Genomic DNA, 23398 nt, shown 5'->3' with positions numbered 1-23398 from the left:
TGTAAACTATAAAGACAATTTTGGATACGCCTTCGTCCATTTTATGAGTGAAGTTGCCATGACAACCGATCGAAACAGTCCCTGTATCATGGTAACTGAATATATTTTCGAAAAGTTTACCGTACTTTGCCATTAGTCATTTTGCGTTTGCCACGATTATGCATCTTTCAATTTCTTTTTACGCTCTGGATTTTGAAGAGCTTCTTGGAGGTACGGAACTTCAATATACAGTTAAATAGTATATTTCGATATGACATGAGCCCGAATATTTTCGGCTGACACTCGTCAGGGGTAATCGTCAGCAACTAGTAGAGAATGGAAAAGAACATGGTATCACAAAATATGACGTCACCAGCATGAACTTTCGAATAAGAGAGCTTTCAATGTATCATTTTTAAATGGATTTTATAGATAAGTAGTATTAGTAGTATAGCCACCTCAAGTTTATTACTAAAAGTGTGCGAATCCTCGACCAAATCTACTTTTTCAATTATTCACTTAGTACTTAAGGCAGTTTTAGATAGTTTTGACTTATCTTGGAAATCGCAGCTTCTACCTGTAAGCCCAAGTAAACGATAAGCACAGGTACAACGCTACCAGGGGCGTAGACAGGGGGGTAGAATTGAAGAACGTTCTACCCCCTTCCAGGCACGATTCTATCCCGAAAATCCCAAGTCAACGCTATTGCTATAATAACATTTCTTCACGATATCGCGTAATTTCAATTTGCTGCGCGCGACGCCGATCGCCGACGCTGATTACATGCCTTAATCTCGTCGATCTCTCGTCTACGGAAGCGCGTCTTTACAAGCGTGAAAGGGGCATTGTTACATTTTTCTCTCGGCGAGGGTAAGTGACCAGCTTAATCCCGTTATTCTGAATGCAGTCGTCGAGCAATAATAACATTTGTCGCGTCTCGTCGTTCACGCGTTGTTTTCTCATCAACAGTTCATTGTAAACGATAACGAACATTAATAACATGAAAATAACAACTTATAAGTGAATGAAATCATGTTTTAAAGCAATCGCATCTGATTCGTGCTTTGCCGAACTCAAGCCTGTTCCCCAAAACAGCGTGAAGACACAATACATTCGATTCGCATTTTATTTTTGACGCCATTGTTGTGCATTGTCTTGACCTCAATGACCATGTATACGTCATACTAGATTATGCCTTTCGTAATCGGTATCCCACCGGGAAGCATTAAGCCTTCAATAGCCGCGCCGTAACTTGTTTGCGATTCCCTCGCTTTGCGAATAAGTCATTATTCACACGCCGGTACAATTAGTATATGCGCCATGTTCGAAATGAATGGAATTGAAACGCCGAGAAGACGTTACTCTTACACGCGAATTGAATCATGTCAAAATTCATGAAGATATAACAGATTCTGCGCTGTATAGACTGTTCGTCGTGAAATGTTGTTCTTGTATTGTTTCAAGGTCGATTACTTATTCGAATGCAAATAAGATCTCCTGCACTGTCACGGGATGAGCGCGTGCGCATCGTAACATGATCCCCGTGCAAGCTGTTGATTGCTAACTCGCTTTCAGTGATTAGATCCGCCAATTAGTTACGCTTTCAAAAGCGTACGGAATACAGAAGTCGCTATCGCTAAAGGTATGACGCATAGAGGCTCATTCTGCTCCCTTTATTCAGTTCTACCCCCTTTTTATCTCGGCTGGCTACGCCCCTGAACGCTACCATAACATACTTGCAAATGACTGGTGGTGGCAGCAGGCGCCCACTTTACGGCCTCTTTCAGTATGCCGCCGCAGTGGCCCTTGAAGTCGTGGATGATTTTTTGCCTTTGCTTCATCGAGTCTTGGAGCACGAATCGAAAGCGGGTCCCGGGAACGCAGAGAGGGGGGACCTCGCTGAAAGAATCCTTCGAAGCGAAACGAAACAAATTGGTTCGTTTAAAATTGAGAAGGCAGACTCCACATATGCCACTGGCGATACGAAGGACAGGCTTGTACAGGGGTGAATCAACGTATGAGCATGTGCCACTTCGGCATGTGGGTTAGAGTTAGGGTTAGTTGGGGTTTGAGGTTATAAATTAAAATGCTCCAGCGGGGCATGGTCAATTGTCGTTTTTATTGTACTGTATGCTAAAAAATTACTTTAGATTGTGTCTCATGCTCCACTGTCGTTTTTCATTGTGTCGTATGTTTAACTGTACTTTTTCATTGTGCTGTATTCTCAACTAACGTATTTCATTGTGTTGCATGTTGAGCTGTCGTTTTTCATTGTTGCACATTTTCAACTATTGTTTATCATTGTGTTCCATGCTGACCTGTCATTTCTCATTGCTTTGCATTCTCAACTGACGTTTTTCTTTGTGTTGCATGCTGAACTGTAATCGTGCGGCATTCTTAACTAACGCTATTCCTTGTGTTCCATGCTGAACTGTCATTGCTCATTGCATCGCATTCTCAACTAACGCTATTCCCTGTGTTGCATGCTGAACTGTCATTGTGCGGCATTCTCAACTAACGGTATTCCTAGTGTTGCATGCTGAGCTGTCCTTGTGCAGCATTCTTAACTAATGCTATTCCTTGTATTGCATGCTGAGCTGTCCTTGTGCGGCATTCTCAATTAACGCTATTCCTTGTGTTGCATGCTGAGCTGTCATTGTGCGGCATTCTCAACTAACTTTATTCCTTGTGTTGCATGCTGAGCTGTCATTGTGCGGCATTCTCAACTAACGCTATTCCTTGTGTTGCATGCTGAACTGTCATTGTGAGGCATTCTCAACTAACCTTGTGTTGCATGCTGAGCTGTCATTGTGCTATTCCATGTGTTGCATGCTGAGCTGTCATTGTGCGGCATTCTCAACTAACCTTGTGTTGCATGCTGAGCTGTCATTGTGCGGCATTCTTAACTAACCTTGTGTTGCATGCTGAGCTGTCATTGTGCGGCATTCTCAACTAACGCTATTCCTTGTGTTGCATGCTGAGCTGTCATTGTGCTATTCCATGTGTTGCATGCTGAGCTGTCATTGTGCGGCATTCTCAACTAACCTTGTGTTGCATGCTGAGCTGTCATTGTGCGGCATTCTTAACTAACCTTGTGTTGCATGCTGAGCTGTCATTGTGCGGCATTCTCAACTAACACTATTCCTTGTGTTGCATGCTGAGCTGTCATTGTGCGGCATTCTCAACTAACACTATTCCTTGTGTTGCATGCTGAGCTGTCATTGTGCGGCATTCTCAACTAACACTATTCCTTGTGTTGCATGCTGAGCTGTCATTGTGCGGCATTCTCAACTAACGCTATTCCTTGTGTTGCATACTGAACTGTCATTGTGAGGCATTCTCAACTAACCTTGTGTTGCATGCTGAGCTGTCATTGTGCGGCATTGCTATTCCATGTGTTGCATGCTGAGCTGTCATTGTGCGGCATTCTCAACTAACCTTGTGTTGCATGCTGAGCTGTCATTGTGCGGCATTCTTAACTAACCTTGTGTTGCATGCTGAGCTGTCATTGTGCGGCATTCTCAACTAACGCTATTCCTTGTGTTGCATGCTGAACTGTCATTGTGCGGCATTCTCAACTAACGCTATTCCTTGTGTTGCATGCTGAACTGTCATTGTGCGGCATTCTCAACTAACGCTATTCCTTGTGTTGCATGCTGAACTGTCCTTATACGACATTCTCAACTAGCGTTCTTCATTGTGCCGCATTCCCAACTACCAAAATTTTCGAAGTATAATACGCACATTTTTATCAATTTTCCTGTCCTAAAATTGGGGGTGCGTTACGTGCGTATTATAGACGGGTACAAGAGTTTTGAAAAATTTCCCTCAAAATAAAACTTGCAATTACACCTTTTTTGTTTGTTGTCTATCGTGCATCACATCCAGCCATCGTGACACGACTTGGGAGGAAATCTCATTAAAGCACCTATTTTCCAACCCTGATAGGTGTTATTGACTCGTTTACACCCATTCAAAGGGTGTGAAAGTATCGTTTGCCTGGTTGAAACCCCACGCTATGGTGGAAATCTGGTTAATAAACCTTTCTTCTCTGCTCCTTCAAACACGCTCCATACGAACACAATGCTCTCGTATCAGACGCTTGCTCGATCACCTGCTCGTACAGGGGCTGCGTATTAGACATGGGCACAGGCTTTTCCCAGTTTTGACATGCGATTTTAAGGGTGTTTATTATACATGGGTGCATACTATACATTTTTAATGACGGTACCATTTTTCATTGTGGCGCATGCTCATCTGTCACTATTCATTGTGTCGTATCGTCGACTGCCATTTTCAATGGGTCGCATGCTGAACTGTAGTTTGTCACTGCGCGCCTAACACAGAGTTTGATATGGGGAAATAGTATAACTGAAAATATGGTCAATGGGCTATTGGAAATTTCACATTTTACAAATGCGCTCTCCAATTCACAAGAAACTTTCATGTGCGGTGGTGGTCGAAGTGATTGCCTGCTTCTACATAAAATGGGTTGGTATTAAATGGTTCCATCGAGATTAACTTGCATGTGTTAGCTTCCCATATTACTGCCCTTAAAATGGCAAATACTATGCATCGGACCGAACAAGTCGGAACACTTACCGTTCCAGAGGTTTGCGATAGCAGATGCAGTAGATCGAGCATGTAAAACAGCACTTTCTTGTTCCACAGCACATGCGGGTATCGGTTGACGAGTTGTGACAAGTACCTGCAATAAAGTTTTGACTTTCAATCAATCACAGACTGTTACGGGGCTATTTAAATCTTTGGCACTACAGGTGTCGGTATTGATTGGGAAATCTGAAAATGCGCTTTGTTTTGGCAATGATTCTTCGCCGGAACTGTCAATAGTTCATATCATGCACTGATTGACCTTTAGAAGGTCAATCCATCACAGGCTGCTGACAGGAAAATAAAAATCGAAGGTGCCTGTGCCATGATCTGAGCAAATCGACGGGAAGATCCCTAAAACTCGATGTTCTATCAAGTTCTCGGTCTTGATGATTAGTATTTTAAGAACTTCAATAAGCGGCTAATACACAAGTGCCAGCACAATAACGAGGAGCGTGCTGTATATGGGACGGAGATGAGAGTTTACTTTGAATTTCAAAATGATGGATTCGAAGGTTAAAGGTAGCTACGATTTTGAATGAACTGAATTTGTATGCGGAATTTCCAATGATTTCCGATGTTCAGTCGGCTTACAAAGGCAAATTTGATAGACCATGAAATTTGGTGAGACATACACTTCAGCATTTGGATTTCAAAATATTAACTATGAAGTATCAGTACGTATTGATTTTTAATAATACCATCATTATGACCTCTAACCTCTACCAATTCACATCGACTCAGACAAACACGCAAAAACAGCATCGACGCACTTGTCAGCGGCCTTTCTGATTCTATTCAACGGGCTGTTGAATTTCGTCAGTAGAAATTGCACGTTGTCGATCAGAATTTCTTCTTGTCCACGGCGATTGACCTTGTGCCATAACATAGAGGCTTGTTAAATGCAGATTTGCTCACACGAAAAAATGAATATGGGTGGAAATGTCATTGATATAGCAGATAGATCGAATGGCCGATTCAAAATTTAAGCCAATACTGATATGGCCAAGATAAGAAATTACATTGGATATTTTTGCCGATACAGAAATGTGACATACTTCAACTGATACTTGTAATTGTAATTACTGACAATAATTTGAAAACTGTATCCAATATCCATTTCATATATTTACAACAACACTCCAGCTCTGTAAGAAACTAGTATGTCCTGTCCAATAGGCATATTCTATAGTTCATGGAACACTACTTTTTAACATTTGTATCGTGAAGCGGAACTCCTATGGACCAAAATCAATGTATCAGTACTGATGACCCTCTCACTTGAAACAATGGTAGAGGTGATGATGTCATTGGACAGGCAAATAAATATTAATCAGTTGATGGCGATATTTCTACAAAGACATATATCGGTTGGGCTCTGGCCACGCGTCTCATGATTTGAGACGAGAATCGGAACAAATGTATCTAATGCGTGACTTTGCGATGTGGCAGAGCAAATTATTTCAATGGTACCAGTTAGCAGTCGAACGCTTTCGTTCAGAAAAAGAGTATGTTCATGTGCAGCTTACCAACAAGTCCAGGTAAACGGTGAAGATGTGGTCCGAAACCACTTGAATGCATTTGTGCATTTCAGACTTATCCTTCTGTACGACGGGATCTTCCAAATAGCAAAAGAGCCCGTCGATTTTATAGGCCCGATCATTTGACACCCTATGGAAACCAAAATAAAACAGGGCAGTCAGAGTTGGAGTCAATATTCCTGCACAAGAAGGCAGCAGTGTCAAAATGATTTTTTTCAAGATGACCGTTGTAGCAGAACAGTACATACATAACGGATTCTACACTCATGATAACTTGTTAATTAGCAATATTCGCATGATGGAAATGGTGACAGCATTATTAAATCAAAATTTGATTTGCATTTTTGAAATCAGTTGCAACCTGCAAGCATTAGGTATAAGAAAAAACATAGATGCTGCGCACAGACTGAGGTATCATTTCAAATTTCATAGTAAAGCGCTCTTCATTCTGTTTGAAAATCCACAATTATGCGATTTACATCAAATCTAGTGGCATTGCGTTGCACGCTGAGTGTCACTTCTGAAACAACATTGATATTGTAGGTATTTGTCAAATAAAATCAGAAAGGATTGCACCACAAGAGAAAAAATGGGGACCGAAATCTCAGCCTACCTCAGTCTCTCAAGTTTGAACACCGACAGAACATAGGCGCAGTATCCGTAATCCATTTGATTCACTACGGCGGTGACATCGGCAGGATTTCCCAACAGGCGCAATATTTGGCTTCTCACTTCGACCAATTCATTCTGAGAGAGAAGAAAACGGGTATTGATTCGTTAAAAATATCGTCGCTGTGGAATCGAAGCAGCGTATGTTCATTTTTCAAATTTTGATGGCCATGGTTATGTTTGTCACATTGTTTTAAATCCAAGATATGGACGAAAGAAAACTTAACAAAATTAGAATCACATCCACAGTAATTACCTGAGCAACAGCAAAACTTTTCAAGGCAGAGTGATACTTGAGCTCCGTCCTCAGCGGGTCAGTGCCGGGAAACGTCAACAACGGCGACTTTGTCGATATCAGACACACTGCATCAAACCAGTCCTGCGTCCAGTACTTGCTGACCACTACACGAGCGACAGTAGTGAATATCACAAACCTTCACGAATGAGCTGACTTACCCAACTGGTCCGTAAACTCAAAGAACACGCAGTAAAGCCAAAAGTCACGAAACAATTTCGACAGGCGGACTTTCGGGGACTTGATTGGCGGAGAACGGCTCACAAGCTACAAATTTAAGAAGATCAATATTCAATATCTAGGCAAATTATTCAACCGGACAATTGTATATGCTGGGTTCAATAGGGACATCATTATGTAAACCTAATAAAAAACAACATGACCACTTACAAGTGTTGGTTGGATGAGGAAAACATATACGCCTTGCGTAGGTAGAGAGTAGAAGAATTGAAATCATGACATAACCGCCACAAAAGTAACTGAAGTGATAACGTGGCGCGAATGCAAAGGAAAATTGTAATCAAGTCTATCTGTCAACTTTATACTTAACGGTATTGACTCAAGCACTGTAACAGATATAATTGTATCTGCTTCCAAGTACCATATATCACAAGTAGCTTCTTGAAAAGAAATTCAACAAAGATACTATCACCAACAGATAGTCCTGGGAAAATGATAAAAGGCTGCGTCCTGTGTGTTTTTACATGAAAAATAAGTAACCAATACAATGGCGTTTGCGCTTAATCACAAAACCTCAAGGTGGAGATTCTGTCCATATTCTACCAGCATCCAACTCACCATAGCAATCACTGGTAGCAGCAAGCCAAGACTATCTGCGTTGTCGATTCTCCAATTCGACTGCGAATACGAGACAGAGTTGCCCCCTTTTATTTGAACCTCCCCTTCGTTTTTGCCGGTCTTCACAAATAATTGCAAAAGATGCACCAAGAGTTCCTCCAGTGTGTTTCCAGAGCCTGAAATTTCAATTTTAGCATTAGTGGTATACAAGAAATACAAATATGTGTCGTTTGAAGCTATACTAGTACAAAACGATGGTAATCCACAATGAAGACGGATTCTACCCATGGAATAAATTGTACATTTCTGATAAAATTACAGTGCTCATTCAATTTGAACCAAGACATGAGCATATGCTTAAGTCGAGAAATTCATCAATATTGCAGCATATATGTAACATTTTGAAGAGTCAACAAAGAAACTATACCATCTTTCGTTCCATTTTGGATTTTATCAGGTTCTTTCCGATTGATATTGATATGCATGGCGATGTTAGCCAGAGCGTTTGTGACGGAAGTAGATATGTTTCTGTCAATAAATAGTTCTCAGATAACCACACTGTACAAGCAATTTGCAATTGTGATAGGAGTACCTGACAGAACCGGGGCTGTTTTGACCTTCCGACGCAACGCATAGTTGTAAAAGCATACCGAGGATCTCATCATAATATTTTGGCTGGAAATACAACAACAGTATTATAATAAGCGACCTACCTGGTTCATAGTATATGGCATTCAAATTGCATGAGTCGATATAAAACTGAAAAAGAGAGGCATTACAAAGTGTTCCGCAAAAGGCCCATGACGCAGGAAATGATTAATGGAATCTTCCATTAACGTGGATAAACAACCTTCACTTACTGCTGTACTTAATATTCTAGAAGCCATGTCAACAAAATTGGGCAGAGAAATGATATGCGACGTAAATCCAGAGGTAAAAAAGTGCATCTACTTTTTATTGGTATCACTAACTACTGAACTGGACGTTTTCAGATTACTAATTCCAATCAGTTTTTGCCACAAATTACTACTTTTAACACTTGAGTGTTTGTAAAGCAGAAAGAAGTGTGCTGGATTGGTGTGCATTACTTCTGTGAGTGAAACTGTATCTCCGTCTCATAGTAACAATAATAGGGTTACCATAATTTAAGACCGAGAAAGGGGACACTTTTTACCTTTGATATTAAGTATCAACAGACAATTTTTAAGGGAAATGGTGATCGTTCGTGGTTGATTAAAAAAAGGTCATTTTTCATGTGTCTTTTCTGCCGATATTACCATTTTTAGTCTATCTCTGTCATCGCCTGCTCTCACGCCAATAAAAGAGGAGGATTGTTGAGAAAAGAGTACATTTGGGCGTCTGCGGAGTGGGATAACGGTTTTCTTGTAAAAAAAGGATCATTACGGTATCCCTAAGTTAACAAGGTATATTTTCAAAAATTGCTCAGTCATTTTACGTTGCCGTGATCATGCATCTTGAAATTTTAAAAGCAGCCTCGCTCTAGTTTCCTACTAAATATACGCAACACCACAACCAAATCTATTTTATGAAAGAAACTTTTCCGATTATTTTTCAGACCTTAAATTTTATCCTTCAACTTGAAGCAGTCTTAGAAATTAATGCTTCAACTTGTAATCGACCACAAATTTACGGCATTACTTCTACTTCTACTGGAGCAGCAATGCATAATACCTCGCCTCCCTCTCCATCAACCGCCTGCATAAATTTCAAGACAGACTTAGGCGTCTACCGACACCAGCCAGTAAACTACACAAGCATTAATCAGGTACCTTTCCCAAAACGGCGATAGTCGCGAATTGCTGCAGTATGAAGTCGTCAAGAGCTGACGGCGGCGAACGCAGTCGCCCTTGCAGAGCCGCCAAAACCTGAGAATGAAATCTTCAGGGTCACTCGACCTCGGAATAAAATCCTAACACTCACTTGTGGCGTACAGTCGTTTCCCAAAGAAACGGACGCAATCGCACCACGGCACATTACCTCCACGCAATGCAGACCGATGAGATGGCTGGAGCTGGCGACAAAACTCAATGATTAGGAATTCCCCTCTTACACACAGAACCACTGCCATACGGGTCCGGCCTACATTTACTACTTGACCGAGCCAAGTATCAAATTTTCTAGTATCACTATGACTTATTATTATGAAGAATTGAACAATGAACAGTCTAATTGTGCACTTGTTAGACATCAGAAATAATTTTGTATGCACCGTCCAGAATTGCAAGCAAGTCAGAGGGCTCCGAGTCACAAGTCAATCTCACTTATATAGTTTTGACTCGAGTCAAGTCGAGTCATTTTCAATTCACCACCAAGTCAAGTCCGAGTCCAAGTCAGTGAGCAGAGGGTCGAGTCCGAGTCATGGTATTATGACTCGAGTACGAGTCCAAGCCACTGTGTTGACTGCTCAGTTTCCAGTTATATAACTCTGTTTGGTGATATCGATTGATTTGAATTTATAATATACTAATTTTCCTAACATTTAGCTGTTTCTGGTGGCATTTTCAAGTACCAGCACCATTGAACGAATCCCAATAGTGTGGTTACTTTACTATTCTTCGAAATTACAATGAAATGTCAGTCTTGGTCGTCTGAGTCTCGAGTCGAGCGCAATGCCTCGAGCCTAAGTCAAGTCAATACACAGATTAACTCCAGTCGAGTCGAGTCATCAGAAAATGGTGACTCGAGTCATCACAACCAAGGTGCCATCCATAAATATGACATAACGCTAATGTGATGTGAAAAAACTGCGGCTATATAATTTATCCACGGAAATGTCACTTTCATGATGGTCCGCAGCATCTTATACTACGTACTTTGAGTGCTGTGATATGGTCAATCTGGCTTCCAAGGCTCTTATGGTGGAAAGCAAGTATAAAAACAATAAATGTGGCTGATAAAATAATTCTCAGCGACATATAAATTTGACACTTGAACGGGGTGTGGCTCGAGTAAAGGTAAAATCTAACTAACGGTGCAAACAAGATTGAACCAATGCGTATTATGCAACATTTTACCACTGCCACCGCATTTTCAAAGCGCTCGGGAATCGCGCACAGGTTTTTAAGCAAGTACACCCCTGAAAGATCAAAAATGGTACCGTACTAATACTCGCAACATATGCTACCATCAAATACATTACTAACTTGCTGTGATTATCGACAGAAAACACTTGATTCGACATGGCGGAAATAAAAGCAGGAATGCAATCCAGGTCGGTCTTCATACCAACAGCCAGAGCGCTGAAATGAACGTCAATTGATACAGATTGCCACAAAAACTTGTAAATTTGTTGCTATTACCGGCATATGCTGTCCATTGCAGCATCTTTTAGCAAGCAATACGGGTCGCCTAGCTTGTCGACATCCCATAGGCTCGTGAATATGTGAGTAGTTGCAGTGAGGCTGGTGGCTGTCGAAAAGTTGATATGATTAGCAAGGAACACACTATATTATCAAGCAAAGGTTAGCACAGTGGTTGTCAACCTTCTCAAACTCACTTTAACTTCCTTGCTAAAGTGTGGGATTTGGGAAGCTGATGACTATGTAAAAATAGGTCAGCACCCTGACCTAGATGACTAAAGTTCATATCCTTTTTCAGCCCTAGATGCTGATGACTGGAAAAAATAGTCATCACTATCAGTTTCCCATATGCCACTCAGTATTTGGACATCGTTAATTCACGTTATGTCGACGGCAGCCCTTTGAGCTTGGTCAAAATGCGTTTTTCGTGGGCAAGTGCAACCAACAAGGATCGATTTTGTGTTTCTCAAGCCAAACCCAGAGAGGGGAGATACGGCAAGAACTGGAAATTCCAAACAAGAAAATTGTATTTGGAGTTTGGATATCAACTTGAATCTGAGATTCCAGGAAAAAACCGGACTTGCATCCACAACACAAGTTAGCCGGAAAATACCACTTGGAAAGCACCCGTCAAAAATTCTTGTGATATATCATCAGCGGAACAGGGTAATCTTACCCGACATGACCGCACTCTTTTTCTTCTTTCTGGGTATCGTGCCCGAAACCCCGGCCACAGACGTGTCGCCGACATTGACGGACTCCTGCAATTTCCTCAGTTTGACCAGAACGGGAGCCGGGTTCGCTAGAAACTTTTTCAACACTTCCATGACTTGCTTGTAGTGCTGCTCCGACATTTCAACCAGATCGCCGAGTCCCTTAACAAAAATCAAGGGATGAAATCCCGGAAACATGACCGAAATACAGCATCGGATGAAAACAACTAGGTAATTTATTATGGTGAAAATTGAAGGGAGATTCCTGCAAAATCATCACAAACGTATGAGTTTGAGCCTGCTTACAGCAGGTCATGGTAGAATTCATAATTGCGATGAAAATAATCCTTGGAACATGATCAAATAGCATTGAATTAATACAGCTGATTTAATAACTTGACAATTGAGCTAAAGACAGGGGCCATTCTCACAAAGTCATCAGTCTAGGGCAATTTTTTTTTTGACCTAAAAAACGGAAGATTTTGACCTAAAAAATCTAAATTTTGACATTTTTTGACCTTAAAAAACTAAATTTTGACCAAATTTTGACCTCACGTATGCAAATTAGGTGTTTTCGCATATAATGTTCAAATTGTACTACTTATCTTCATTTCTGGTTGGAACTGTCTGTCCTTACAAAGTAAATTGGCCTGAAATACGTTTTTGGCTCAAAAACTGACAGATTTCTACATGAAAAACTAGTATTTTTACGAAATCTGGCCCTATGAAGAATTCCAGTAGTTACATTACGTATTCTGGTGGAAATAATTAAAATTTGTTGTAGTACAACGAAAGATCCTTTCCTACATTCTCGGGTAGAAAGTGTCTGTCCTTACTACGTAGCTTGCCAAGAACGGAGAAAGAACGTTCAACAGCAGCATTTGTTGGCTGACAACACTCAAGCTGACAACACTGCTGGTGACAAACCGTGTTGCTTCATTCTGACAATGTTGCCTATATCACAATTTTTCAGCTTGCGCTTCTTGATATAAGAACCATGCAATGTCCAAGCAGTCTTGCTTCAGCTAGGATATTGCGGTACGTTGACCATAAAACCATGTCACTATTTGTTTCATTTGACCATATATGATTCACAATGAGCAGACGATGGTCCGTTTACAACGGTAGGCCTATAAAGTAAGCTACAAGCTGTAAAATATCAAATGATAAGTTCACCGACAGCGCAAAATCTACGATACAAACGAAATGCAGAGGTCAAAAAATGTTTGACTTTGTAAACAATTTTGACAAATTTTGACCTAACGCTACAATTTTGACCTAATTTTGACTTTTTTTGACATGTCAAAAAAAAATCGCCCTAGACTCATCACGAATGTATGAGTTTCATCCTGCTCTACATTTACAACAGACCATGGCCGAATTCGTAATTATGGTGCAGAACAAAAAGTAAAAAAGCTTAATCCGGTAATCTGTAATGCGATTTTCAAGCACCGTGTACAGTATATATGTTTACAGATATTGAATTTCTCTCTAAATACCACATTTACGCAGAAAATTTTACAGATTCATAATTGATTCCAACTTCCAACGCATTACAAAATTTGACAACGATATTCGAAACAGAATATTCGCTACACAACTAGGACACGAACCTAAGAAAATATTTGATTCGAGGATTTATAGAAGTGAATCTTTAAAACAGATTGCTGTTATTGTCATCGAAAAATCGTTCGGAAAATGCTAACATGCTAATTGCTAACCTCCAAGCATCGTAGAAGCAGAGGAATATGAGCCAGAAACACCCTCGTTGATTCTGTCGACTGCAGTCTGTCCGTCATTTTATTGAAGATTTGTTGTGATTCCTTGTAGTTTTTGCATACAAGTAATATGACATCCACACAAGCCGCGCAAGCTCGACACTGAAAAGTCAAATCATGTAGGTATCACACTCGTCGAAAATTTCATCACTGTATAAAACGTTAATTCTTGGTACAGTCAACACTTATAAAGGCTTTATCTATATACCGATAAAAATATCAAGCAATAAAGTGTCGGTGGGAAAGTCACTAGAGCAGGGGTTCTCAAAGGGTGGGCCATGAGGTGGGCCACAAAGCTATTTGGAATATTGTAGAACTAGTGAAAATTTGGGTATATTTGTGATGTTATTCACTCAAAAATATATTTATATTATCACATTATACGTAGGCCACGTCAAGTTTTTCATCCGACTGATGATGGGACGTAATGGCACGTATGAAGTCATAATCTACAAGTCGAAAATGGGAGGGGAAACGGAGGCTTTTATCCCCCAGCTACGACAATCTACGGCTAACGGCAACGAAAATAATTTCGATTATATATTAACTTGAAGTTGGTGCTGAAGTGACCAAGTATTCCAGCAGGGTCGTATGCCATTAAAAGGGCTGTCCATTAAACTCGGAAAGAAGTGTATTTTATGTAGATTTCGGTACCTTGGCAGGTCGTATTATTGTAATATAAAAATAGCCATAATCGCAATTTATTATCAATTCAACTTCCTATCGAAGTATACGCCACCACCGTAACGAGTCGTAATGTATTGAGGATTTAGAGAAGTACGTGCATTAGGGTTGTTCAGATTTGAAAAATTATCAGGAAACTTCGACCATTGTTATCCAAATGATGGTTTAGTACATAAAAACACTTTTATGAGCAATTTTGGTCATCTTCATCGTGATCTTCCTTTTCCGCAAAGCCCCCAAAGATCAGGGTCCAATTCTCCTAATTATTGGGGATTCCCCTGACTGTGTTTACCTAGCTCATAATGCAAAGCAGTTCTCAGCGGTGATGATTGTACCTTTAGGGAAGCTTGCAGTTGATAATAACAGTATATATGCGGGAAATATCGAGTTAATATATATTTTTTGACAATTGCACTGAACTACATATACCTGAGCTACCTTCAGGAATATGTGTTGTAATCTGTAGGCCTACTGCTACAGCTGTTGTATGAATGAAACAAATGCATGCATTTCCAGGTGACTTTTACTTTGCGACTGTTGGTGAAAGAACTATTAAGTAGGAATGTAATGTAGGAATGTCAGTGTCTCCGCCTCAAATTCGGTTCATTTGCAAAATACTGAGTAATCTCTTTCTGCTCGAAGACGACGAAAACGCAGGACTCTCCTGTTGCCATAGAGTGGAATATGACAAGGATATCTATGGAGCAACATTGTGAAAGTACTACAAGTTCATGATACTAGGCTTGCTCTTGAAACAAGAATAGAGTCAAGTGAAGAAGATGTATGTTTCTGAAACTCAATGAATTTATTGCGAGAACATTTTGCACAATCAAATTATGAAGCAGATTATTGCCAAAAATATCAGTAGGCCTACATCATAACATTTTCGTGGCTTGCGACAATTGTTATTATCACTGAAAATATGTTATGAATTAGTAAGCATAAAAACCAAAAAAAAAATGGATCGCGGCATGCTCCAGTCACTTAAGCAAGTTTTAGGCAGGGCTTAAATGAATTTTAGTGCAGATTTTTTGAAGCTCTGATACTTCTGGCGGTGTTGCGCAACAACTTGCAGCAAACTTTTCTTCTGAAGTTCATCATCTGTGATGATAGCAGCATAGTCGGTGTTGAGTTTGACTCCTCGTTCCGCAGCGTCGTTCACAACTTTAACAGTACTAACAAAACGACTCATGATCTTGTATGATTCATACTCAGGCCATTGTTTCACAGGCTGATTCAACCATTCTCCAGAACACTTAAATTCGATGAACAAATGCCATGACTGAGGGCCCACTAAATCAGCCAAAGTGGTGCTCCCGTCTATAGTCCTCTCCGACGAGAAAACAGGTGGTCCCCGTCGATGGGTTTGCGGTTTTTCAACTTCCAGTAGCCGGCTTGCAATACTTTTTCTGGTATGGTAACTTTCTTTTTCCGAGAATAGGGCATAAACCACAGTTTCTTCCACAATGTACCATGGATGTTTCATCAACTTATTGCAAGCAGATTCAGCAACCTCTTTGTCGGTAGTTGTATATCCGTGCATCTCTTGAATGAAACGCAAGTCGTTCCCTGGAGCGTCGCGCCCAATGCTGCAATCCAGCCAAGCGGGAACATAGAATAAACTTAGAAACAAGTTCATGCGTTTCAGTTGACGAATGAAACATTCTGAATATTGCATCTGATCAGCCCACATGAACATATTCTGAGAATATAGAATAGTTCCCATCCACCTGGCATGATGAGTGGGACCCGGCCTTTGATGATTTGCACGAAACTGAGCACCTAAGATAGCTAAGGTGTTGATGACGCAGAGTTTATAGTCATCCCTAGTAAAGAAATCTTTTTTGTTGAAGGCTTGTGTCAAATGAGCTATGACATTGGCAGCTCTCTCACTGTAATCCTCTGGGACTTCCAAAATTCGAGTTGGAGCAGTTCTGTCTATTTTTGTCCAGTTTTTTTTGAAATTGTTGAATACTGTATTTTCGGGACCCGTGGTTTGACATCCAAAGATACATTTCCAAACACTCTTTACTACCAACTCCAATACATGATGGCGACAAGCATGATACAACATTTTTTTACCTATGAGGTCTTCCAATAACTTTGCAGCCCCCTTTTTCCACCCACTATTGCTCGATGTTGTGTCAAATACCAATGCAGAAATGGAGTTCTGCAGATTCCAATCCGATCTCAATTGAAATGCAGTTTTTGCTTGAATCTCGCCTGTTGCATGATCAATCTTCTGAATTCCAAGTAACATCCCATCTGTATGCTGAGGATAAGAAGACAATATCACAGCCAATGCTTCATAGCTTGTTCCAAATCTGTCTTCTGTCAACTTTCCATCCCAGTGTATAGCAGCATGATTGGGTAGGTCTTGTTGGAATGATTCAAATATTTCATGTGAAACCTCAAGGCGATTAGCCTCTCTATGTCTCTTTATACTTGATCTGGATAGCACAAAGTCGTCAATATCCCCTCCGCATGCCTGTATGAAAGCACTAAGTAGCATAGTTGCTTGGTTATCAGTCAGTTTTAGACGGTTCAGCACATCACTAATATGTTTGTCATATCTAACAAGTTTCTTGGGGCTTGAAGTTTAATAAATGATGGATATTTGATTGCAGCATCATATTCAGAGGGTGGAGTACTGGTTTCCTCCCCAGATGACGAGGACATTAATGTGACAAATTCATCACTAGAACTTGTGCTCGCAGATGCTGAAAGTGGTTCGTCACTGATCTCAGTTGGAATCTGTGCCTGGCTTCTTTCAAAGATCTTATCTTTTCCTGCGAGTCGTGCACTGCGAGAATGCTGTTGGTCCTCATAAAATGCGACGTCTTCATTCTTTTGAGATGGCAACAACTGCGAATCATTTTTTATAAGTGATATTGCTTCGGAATGTCCAATGTCCCACAACTTATCGAGTTTATCACAAAATGCTTGGCGCTTCCCCCCAACATCACCTGACCGATCCTTGCTCTTTTTAAGATCATACCAAGTGTCATGAACTTTTCGCAGCATCGAAACAATGTTCTGCAATTGTTTCATGGGTATTCTTGCCATATTCCATACTTTGGCAACCTCTTTAACAGTTTGAAGAAGAACTTCTTGCGTTTTGGTAGTCTTAGGGCAGTTTTCTTTCAGATATAGCAAATACTGTAGAACCTGACGTAGAGTCGGTAACTTGGAATGACTTATACACTCAGATGAATATCCGATCAAGTAGTGACCCGACTTTGATCTTGTTTTTGGTGGGTCTGACACAACCTTTCTCCGCTTTTCTTCAGACATTCTTCTTCAACTAAATTGCACTATACCATCAAATGATATAACTTGTTTTTTTAAAGATACACTAAAATTGAGAAAAATATTACTGACATTACACATTACAGACCTTTCAATAGCATTTACTGGCTAAAAACTAGGTGCCTTTGTTCTCAACTTGCAACCCAACGGCGCTCACTCGATGTACGATCCATAACAAACAAGTGTTACCCGTGCAACTAATACATGCTTCCCATGAACACGATAGACAGATTTTGAAAAGGAAAACGGAGATACATCTGACATTTATAAGTCAGCATTCAAGTACAATTTTGAAAACAAATATATTACCTTGCCCTTTCTTATTTCTACACAACCGTTTTCAACTGACAACTTCACAAAAGCTACAAACTGGTTACACGGTCAACACTACGGAGCACTGCGTGAACGTAAACACTCTGGTGTATCAGCTGTAGTAAGGAGAAACGACCTCAGGATCTTTAGGGGCTTTGCGGAAAAGGAAGATCACGATGAAGATGACCATAATAGCTCATAAAAGTGTTTTGATGTACTAAACCATCATTTGGATCACAATGGTCGAAGTTTCCTGACAATTTTTCAAATCTGAACAACCCTAACGTGCATTAATGTTTGGAGTCGGTTTAAAATTTCCGGCCTTGAAATCATTGTACATAATGTAAGAGCCACATGAAATGATTGTACCATTGCATTGAATGTTCTGACATCGCAACTTCAGTAGATACGGGACATACTATATGTACAATGTACATTGTACATCTTGAACATTGAAATATTCTTTCTCCACATCTGTGCAGTATCCCTTTCACCAAAGAATTGTTTGAAGCTGGCCCAGCCCCAATCCACACCATTGTGGAAATAAAACCGCAATCACACAGTGGATGCGGAGATTAGATTATTGAGTTTCGCGACGTGAGTGGAACAGCGGCCATATTAATGTACGCAGGAGTTATACGATCTACCAGGAACATAACTGCCGCACCTAAAACTCCCAATTGGGGGGAGCTCAAAGGAGCTCAAATCTCTTTGGTCGTTAGTTTGTTGGAGGAGATTTATTCAAGTTGAAAATTTTCGTAGCGCTTCGCGCGATTTCATTACTTTGAAGTTCTACATTTGTAATGATCAGTAAGAGAAAAATGCGCAGATTTTAGAGAAATAGGCATATCAGCGCCAGCGATGACCACGCCCTGAACGGGACCATTACTTTAGGATAAGAGGTGGGCCATAGAACATTTCCAAACCGGAAAATGGGCCACGGGCAAAGAACGGCTGAGAACCCCTGGACTAGAATAAATTGAACACTGTTCAAAAGGTGAGGATGTAAATAACATTACCATTAAGACGAGAAGATCCAATTTATTCGCAGACAGATTTTCTTTTTCCTTCAAAAGCGAGTTGATTTTGTTGTAAGTGGTTGTGAATAAATGTTCCGAAAGTTGCGACGCTTCCGCCTGAATTTTCGTGGACTGATCTAAACAATTAAAAACAGCAAAAATACAGTGAACATTCACCGATCGATTGCACACATTTATGCTCAGTGACTGAATGACACTCATATTTACACTTGCGCAAAACTGTTTTGCGGAGACCATGGCCAATTCAAGATATATCACTGTACAGCAGCACACTGGAGTAGCATTTGAAGGTGGGGGCAATAAGCAACAAAAACTACTTCAAACAGGAATACAACTGATTCTAAAAATGCATTACAGAAAACATAGAACGATAGAACTCTCTGTAACTGTAGTTTAGTATTATTATGACAATAGTTCAATTATTGCCGACGACGATAATTCTTAAAAACTTCCACATCGATACCGAAATACTGTGCTCAGGTTTATCTCGGGATCGCAAATCTGTACCTTTGACGAGCGGGAGAAAATCGCGGCAAAAATTCATCGAAGTCAAAATGAAGACTTTTGAGAGCGATCCGTACCGGCCTTTCTCATTTTTAGAGTCTTTGCTCGCGACGGCTTTGAGAAGCTCATCGAGCAGTGATAACTTTTCAAAGTTCAGGAGCTCTGTAAACTATAGTTGCGGTTTGCAAAGAGGTGAATACAGAACAAAAGATAAACACAATACACAGCTAGCAGTGTTAGTAGTGAATTTGTCGCGACGACAGAGCAGGATAGTCTCGGAGTCACAGCCACAGAATATTCGATGATAACAATGGTCAACACACATTTTGGTGCCAAGAAAGTTTCAACGGCTTTGAGGTATTTTTAGGTCGCTGAATCCAAATATGACATCAGTTTTTCTGAATTGGCTCAATTCTTTTTAAATATTCCATATTTTTGGTTCGAAAAGTGCTAAAAATACGCAAATTGTGACATAGAGAAAATGCTCTTTGTATACGACGGTTTTAGTGCATTCTTATGTCGCTGAATCCGAAAATGACATGAGTTTTTCCGAGTAGACCCTATTCTTTGAGATATTCCACATTTTTGTTCGGTAAAGTGCTCAAAATACGCAAATTTCGGCATAGGTAAATTTCTCTTTATATACTACAACTTTGATGAGTTCACATCTGTCTCTTCAAGTGTGTGCAATGTGCATACAGTATTGTTCTATTTCTGAAGCGATATCGTTGAAGACGCAATCGTTAACACAGAGAACCTTCTATACATGAGTCCTGTTTCATATAAAAATTATAAAAATTAGGGATATTAGCGGTAAACAACATAATTTTGTAAATCAAAAATAGGTGCCGTCAAAGCCGAAACCCCACGATCAGTAACGCTCAAAGTTCAGTTAGAAAGCTGTCAAAGCACACTAATCAATCATACACCTCCATTTTCCGTAAAAGCCCTTCGATGTCTTTACGTAAAAAAGTTCATCTTGTTGGCTAAAATACGGAAGCAATTCTTTCTCTCTTGGTAGGCTACGGTAAAATGTTATTCAAGCTCTAGTTCAATGGCAGTTTTTGTCTTTGAGTCGGGTACTTCCTCAGAGTGAGGCACAGATCACCGAGAAGATTCTAAATCTACGTAATTCCAAGTATTCTACGATTAAATAAAATAAATAATAAATTGATAAATAAAATATAACGATATCTCAACAAGTACAGCCAATTCAGAGAAACGGATGTCATTTTCGGACTCAGCAGCCCAAACATAGTACCTAGAAATATCTTTGGCACTCAGAAAAAAGGGGTTTTTTGTTGGCCAGTGTAATAATTGCACCTATTTGTCGTCCCATCCCATTCATAAGTCATTGTGCAATGTGCATTAATCGCAAAGATGATATTTGCAATTTTGAAAGCTAAGCCCACCACATGCAATTGACTTAGAAAAGACTGTGGTCGCTCGTGCCAAAATACGGTACTTCTTCCATGGCTACTTAAATGAGCACTTTTCGGGCCTTGTCTATTCTACTTGTAACCGAGTATAAATTTATAGCATTACCTCGACTTATACATCTTTCATCAACGACTACTTTTCCACCTCTGAATATAGGATATTCATGACAAAATACTATGTATCTGAAGACAAACTTCCAAAAATAACATTACTTTCCCACAACTCAATTGCCATACAAAAGCTGGCTACATCAAAGAACATAGTTTCTGTCTGGTTACAGCAGCATCTCAAAATGCATTCGGAGCTATGTTTGAATAAATAATCGCATTAGGGCACAAAATTCACAGTAAGTCAGGTATGAAAAAAACAAATTTACTAGATATTCCCAACAGATAGATCGTAAACTGACAGGAAAACGGCTTGACGCTTTTTCGAAAACAGTTTTGGGAACAAATTCATTCCCCTCCTCTTCTAAGGACTAAAACGGTCCCATCCTTTCTCAGCAACAAATATCATACTTACAACGTTCATTATGCTTTGCTGAGATTCCTCTGTGAAAACCAGGTTACTGTCAAATGGAGCATCGCAGTTGCATTTGACGTCAGATCCATAACCGCGCAAGCGTCTTCTCAGTTCTCCCATCGTAACACCAACTTGGTTGCAGATATCATTACATTCGGAAGCTGGGAGATATGATGCAATTTCAGTGACGCAAAATTCTGATTTTGCTCAATTCAATTTAGTGCATTACAGTAGTTCTAATATAGCGAACTTTCCAAATATCGTAACCTAATGCGCTATCTTGGTTTTAGGCAGGGTTGCTATCGACATTGAGCAACAAAATAAAGACTATTGAAAAATTAAATATTGATGGTCATTGTGACACATTTCCTGTGCTTTCATGATAGCGTGGGTGAGAAATTCCGCAAAATTTTAGTCAAGAGTCCGATGGTGCGAAATCTAAAAATTGCTTGGAACTGCTCAGCAAAGACTTAAAAGATTGCAACAATAAAAATAGCATATAATAACTATCAATTTAAATTGAGTTACTGAAACAGGTCTGAACACTACCAGGAAAACAAAAATATACCTTCATCAGAACACAGTGTGCATTCCTTGCGCAACGGCACGATCCTATGAAACCCTCCAAACTTTAAATCAACAGCTTCCCCTTCATTGGTAGCTACAGGTCTGAAAGACTGTGGCAGAAGGGCCGGCAAGTTCTTGATTGGGTCGCCAAATCCCCGCAATAGACCAAAAATTGTCGGCATGGTGACATTGCACAAGGCGAGGTCATCTGTATAGAATGGATTTTCGAATGATAATCAATTTCCTTCAGCATACAGACTATTATTTTTGATACAAACCTCCAGATTTAAGCTGTGTAGATATAATTTTTCCCATGTTTGATATTGTGGTGGAGAACGTGTTGAGAAGAGATTTTGCAATTTTGGGCTGGTCTTTCAATTTCACGATAATATCGGAGATAACAACAGTCAAATAAAATGAAAATCTTTCGGGCAGAGGAACGCGGCCTGTAATATTGCAGAATTTTTCCCCACATCAAAAATCATTAATATATATATTTCAATTATAAAAAAATAAAATGTGAAGAATTGAAAATATCTGAGAACATACCCTCTGCAGAGTGACAGTCGATCACATTCCATTTTGCAAATGGAAGCTTTGATAGAACCTCTTCCAAATATGGAATGATGACGTCTTTGAACTACAAGCAAAATATAAATAATATTGATTATTCATCATACAGCGGCATATGTGTGAGTTTTTCACAAGAAAACACCTCAATTCACTGATATACAAGTAATAATTATTGAACAGTCACTACAAAATTGCTAGACACAAGGTGCATATCCAGCATACATTCATATTTTCCGACTCAAAATTTCCTATGTTAACTATATGCACATCGTAGGCTATCGTGCAGTGCAGTAACGTCAAATTGACATAACTCCATAACTACTACAAACAGATCAGTAAACCAGTCAATTTGGATATTTCTATCCAAAAGCGTGGTGAATCCAAGAACCCAAGAACCAAAAATGAAGAAGAAAGCATCCAAAATTGATAATGGTAGGTAGTTTATTTCTATCCACACTATCAATGTGATTGGACAATGGAGATGCCTACAAACCGCAAGTTTCATTCAACCAGTTCAGTTCAGTTTATTAATAAAATTTCATCACTTCAACTTCTGTAGCCTACCATGTCAAAAATTTACCTTCAGATTAGACTGCACAAGAAATACCCCAGTTGCTATGACGCCATTCCAATTCCTGTCAGTTAACAAAAGTTCGCTGTCCTTTACATTTGGACAAGTTGCAAGCAAGGGTTTGATCTAAACAGGAAGCATCATGTAACAATTTATAATTGAAGACGCAGCA

General features: G+C 39.9%; 1 protein-coding gene across 1 annotated transcript in view; it reads right to left on the bottom strand.

Moving 5' to 3' along the window:
- Positions 1-23398, bottom strand: part of LOC145459472 (phosphatidylinositol 4-kinase alpha-like) — a 41474-nt gene that overhangs the window by 16506 nt on the left and 1570 nt on the right. Inside the window, exons 2-24 of the mRNA XM_080338116.1 lie at positions 23236-23352; positions 22632-22722; positions 22361-22528; positions 22084-22290; positions 21516-21676; positions 19557-19722; positions 19029-19165; positions 13648-13806; positions 11890-12088; positions 11214-11322; positions 11058-11153; positions 9835-9925; positions 9684-9779; positions 8486-8568; positions 8321-8421; positions 7894-8069; positions 7257-7362; positions 7057-7202; positions 6745-6878; positions 6120-6261; positions 5364-5464; positions 4582-4687; positions 1716-1889 (exon numbers count right to left, since the gene is read on the bottom strand). Coding sequence (XP_080194242.1) covers positions 1716-1889; positions 4582-4687; positions 5364-5464; positions 6120-6261; positions 6745-6878; positions 7057-7202; positions 7257-7362; positions 7894-8069; positions 8321-8421; positions 8486-8568; positions 9684-9779; positions 9835-9925; positions 11058-11153; positions 11214-11322; positions 11890-12088; positions 13648-13806; positions 19029-19165; positions 19557-19722; positions 21516-21676; positions 22084-22290; positions 22361-22528; positions 22632-22722; positions 23236-23352 — 3066 coding nt within the window. The remainder of the gene's footprint in view (positions 1-1715; positions 1890-4581; positions 4688-5363; positions 5465-6119; positions 6262-6744; positions 6879-7056; positions 7203-7256; positions 7363-7893; positions 8070-8320; positions 8422-8485; positions 8569-9683; positions 9780-9834; positions 9926-11057; positions 11154-11213; positions 11323-11889; positions 12089-13647; positions 13807-19028; positions 19166-19556; positions 19723-21515; positions 21677-22083; positions 22291-22360; positions 22529-22631; positions 22723-23235; positions 23353-23398) is intronic.

This window comes from Botryllus schlosseri, chromosome 16 (assembly GCF_051294905.1).
Source record: "Botryllus schlosseri isolate E-star chromosome 16, Bs_hap1, whole genome shotgun sequence".
Taxonomy (NCBI): Eukaryota; Metazoa; Chordata; class Ascidiacea; order Stolidobranchia; family Styelidae; genus Botryllus; species Botryllus schlosseri.
This window is presented reverse-complemented; position numbering and strand designations above follow the sequence as displayed.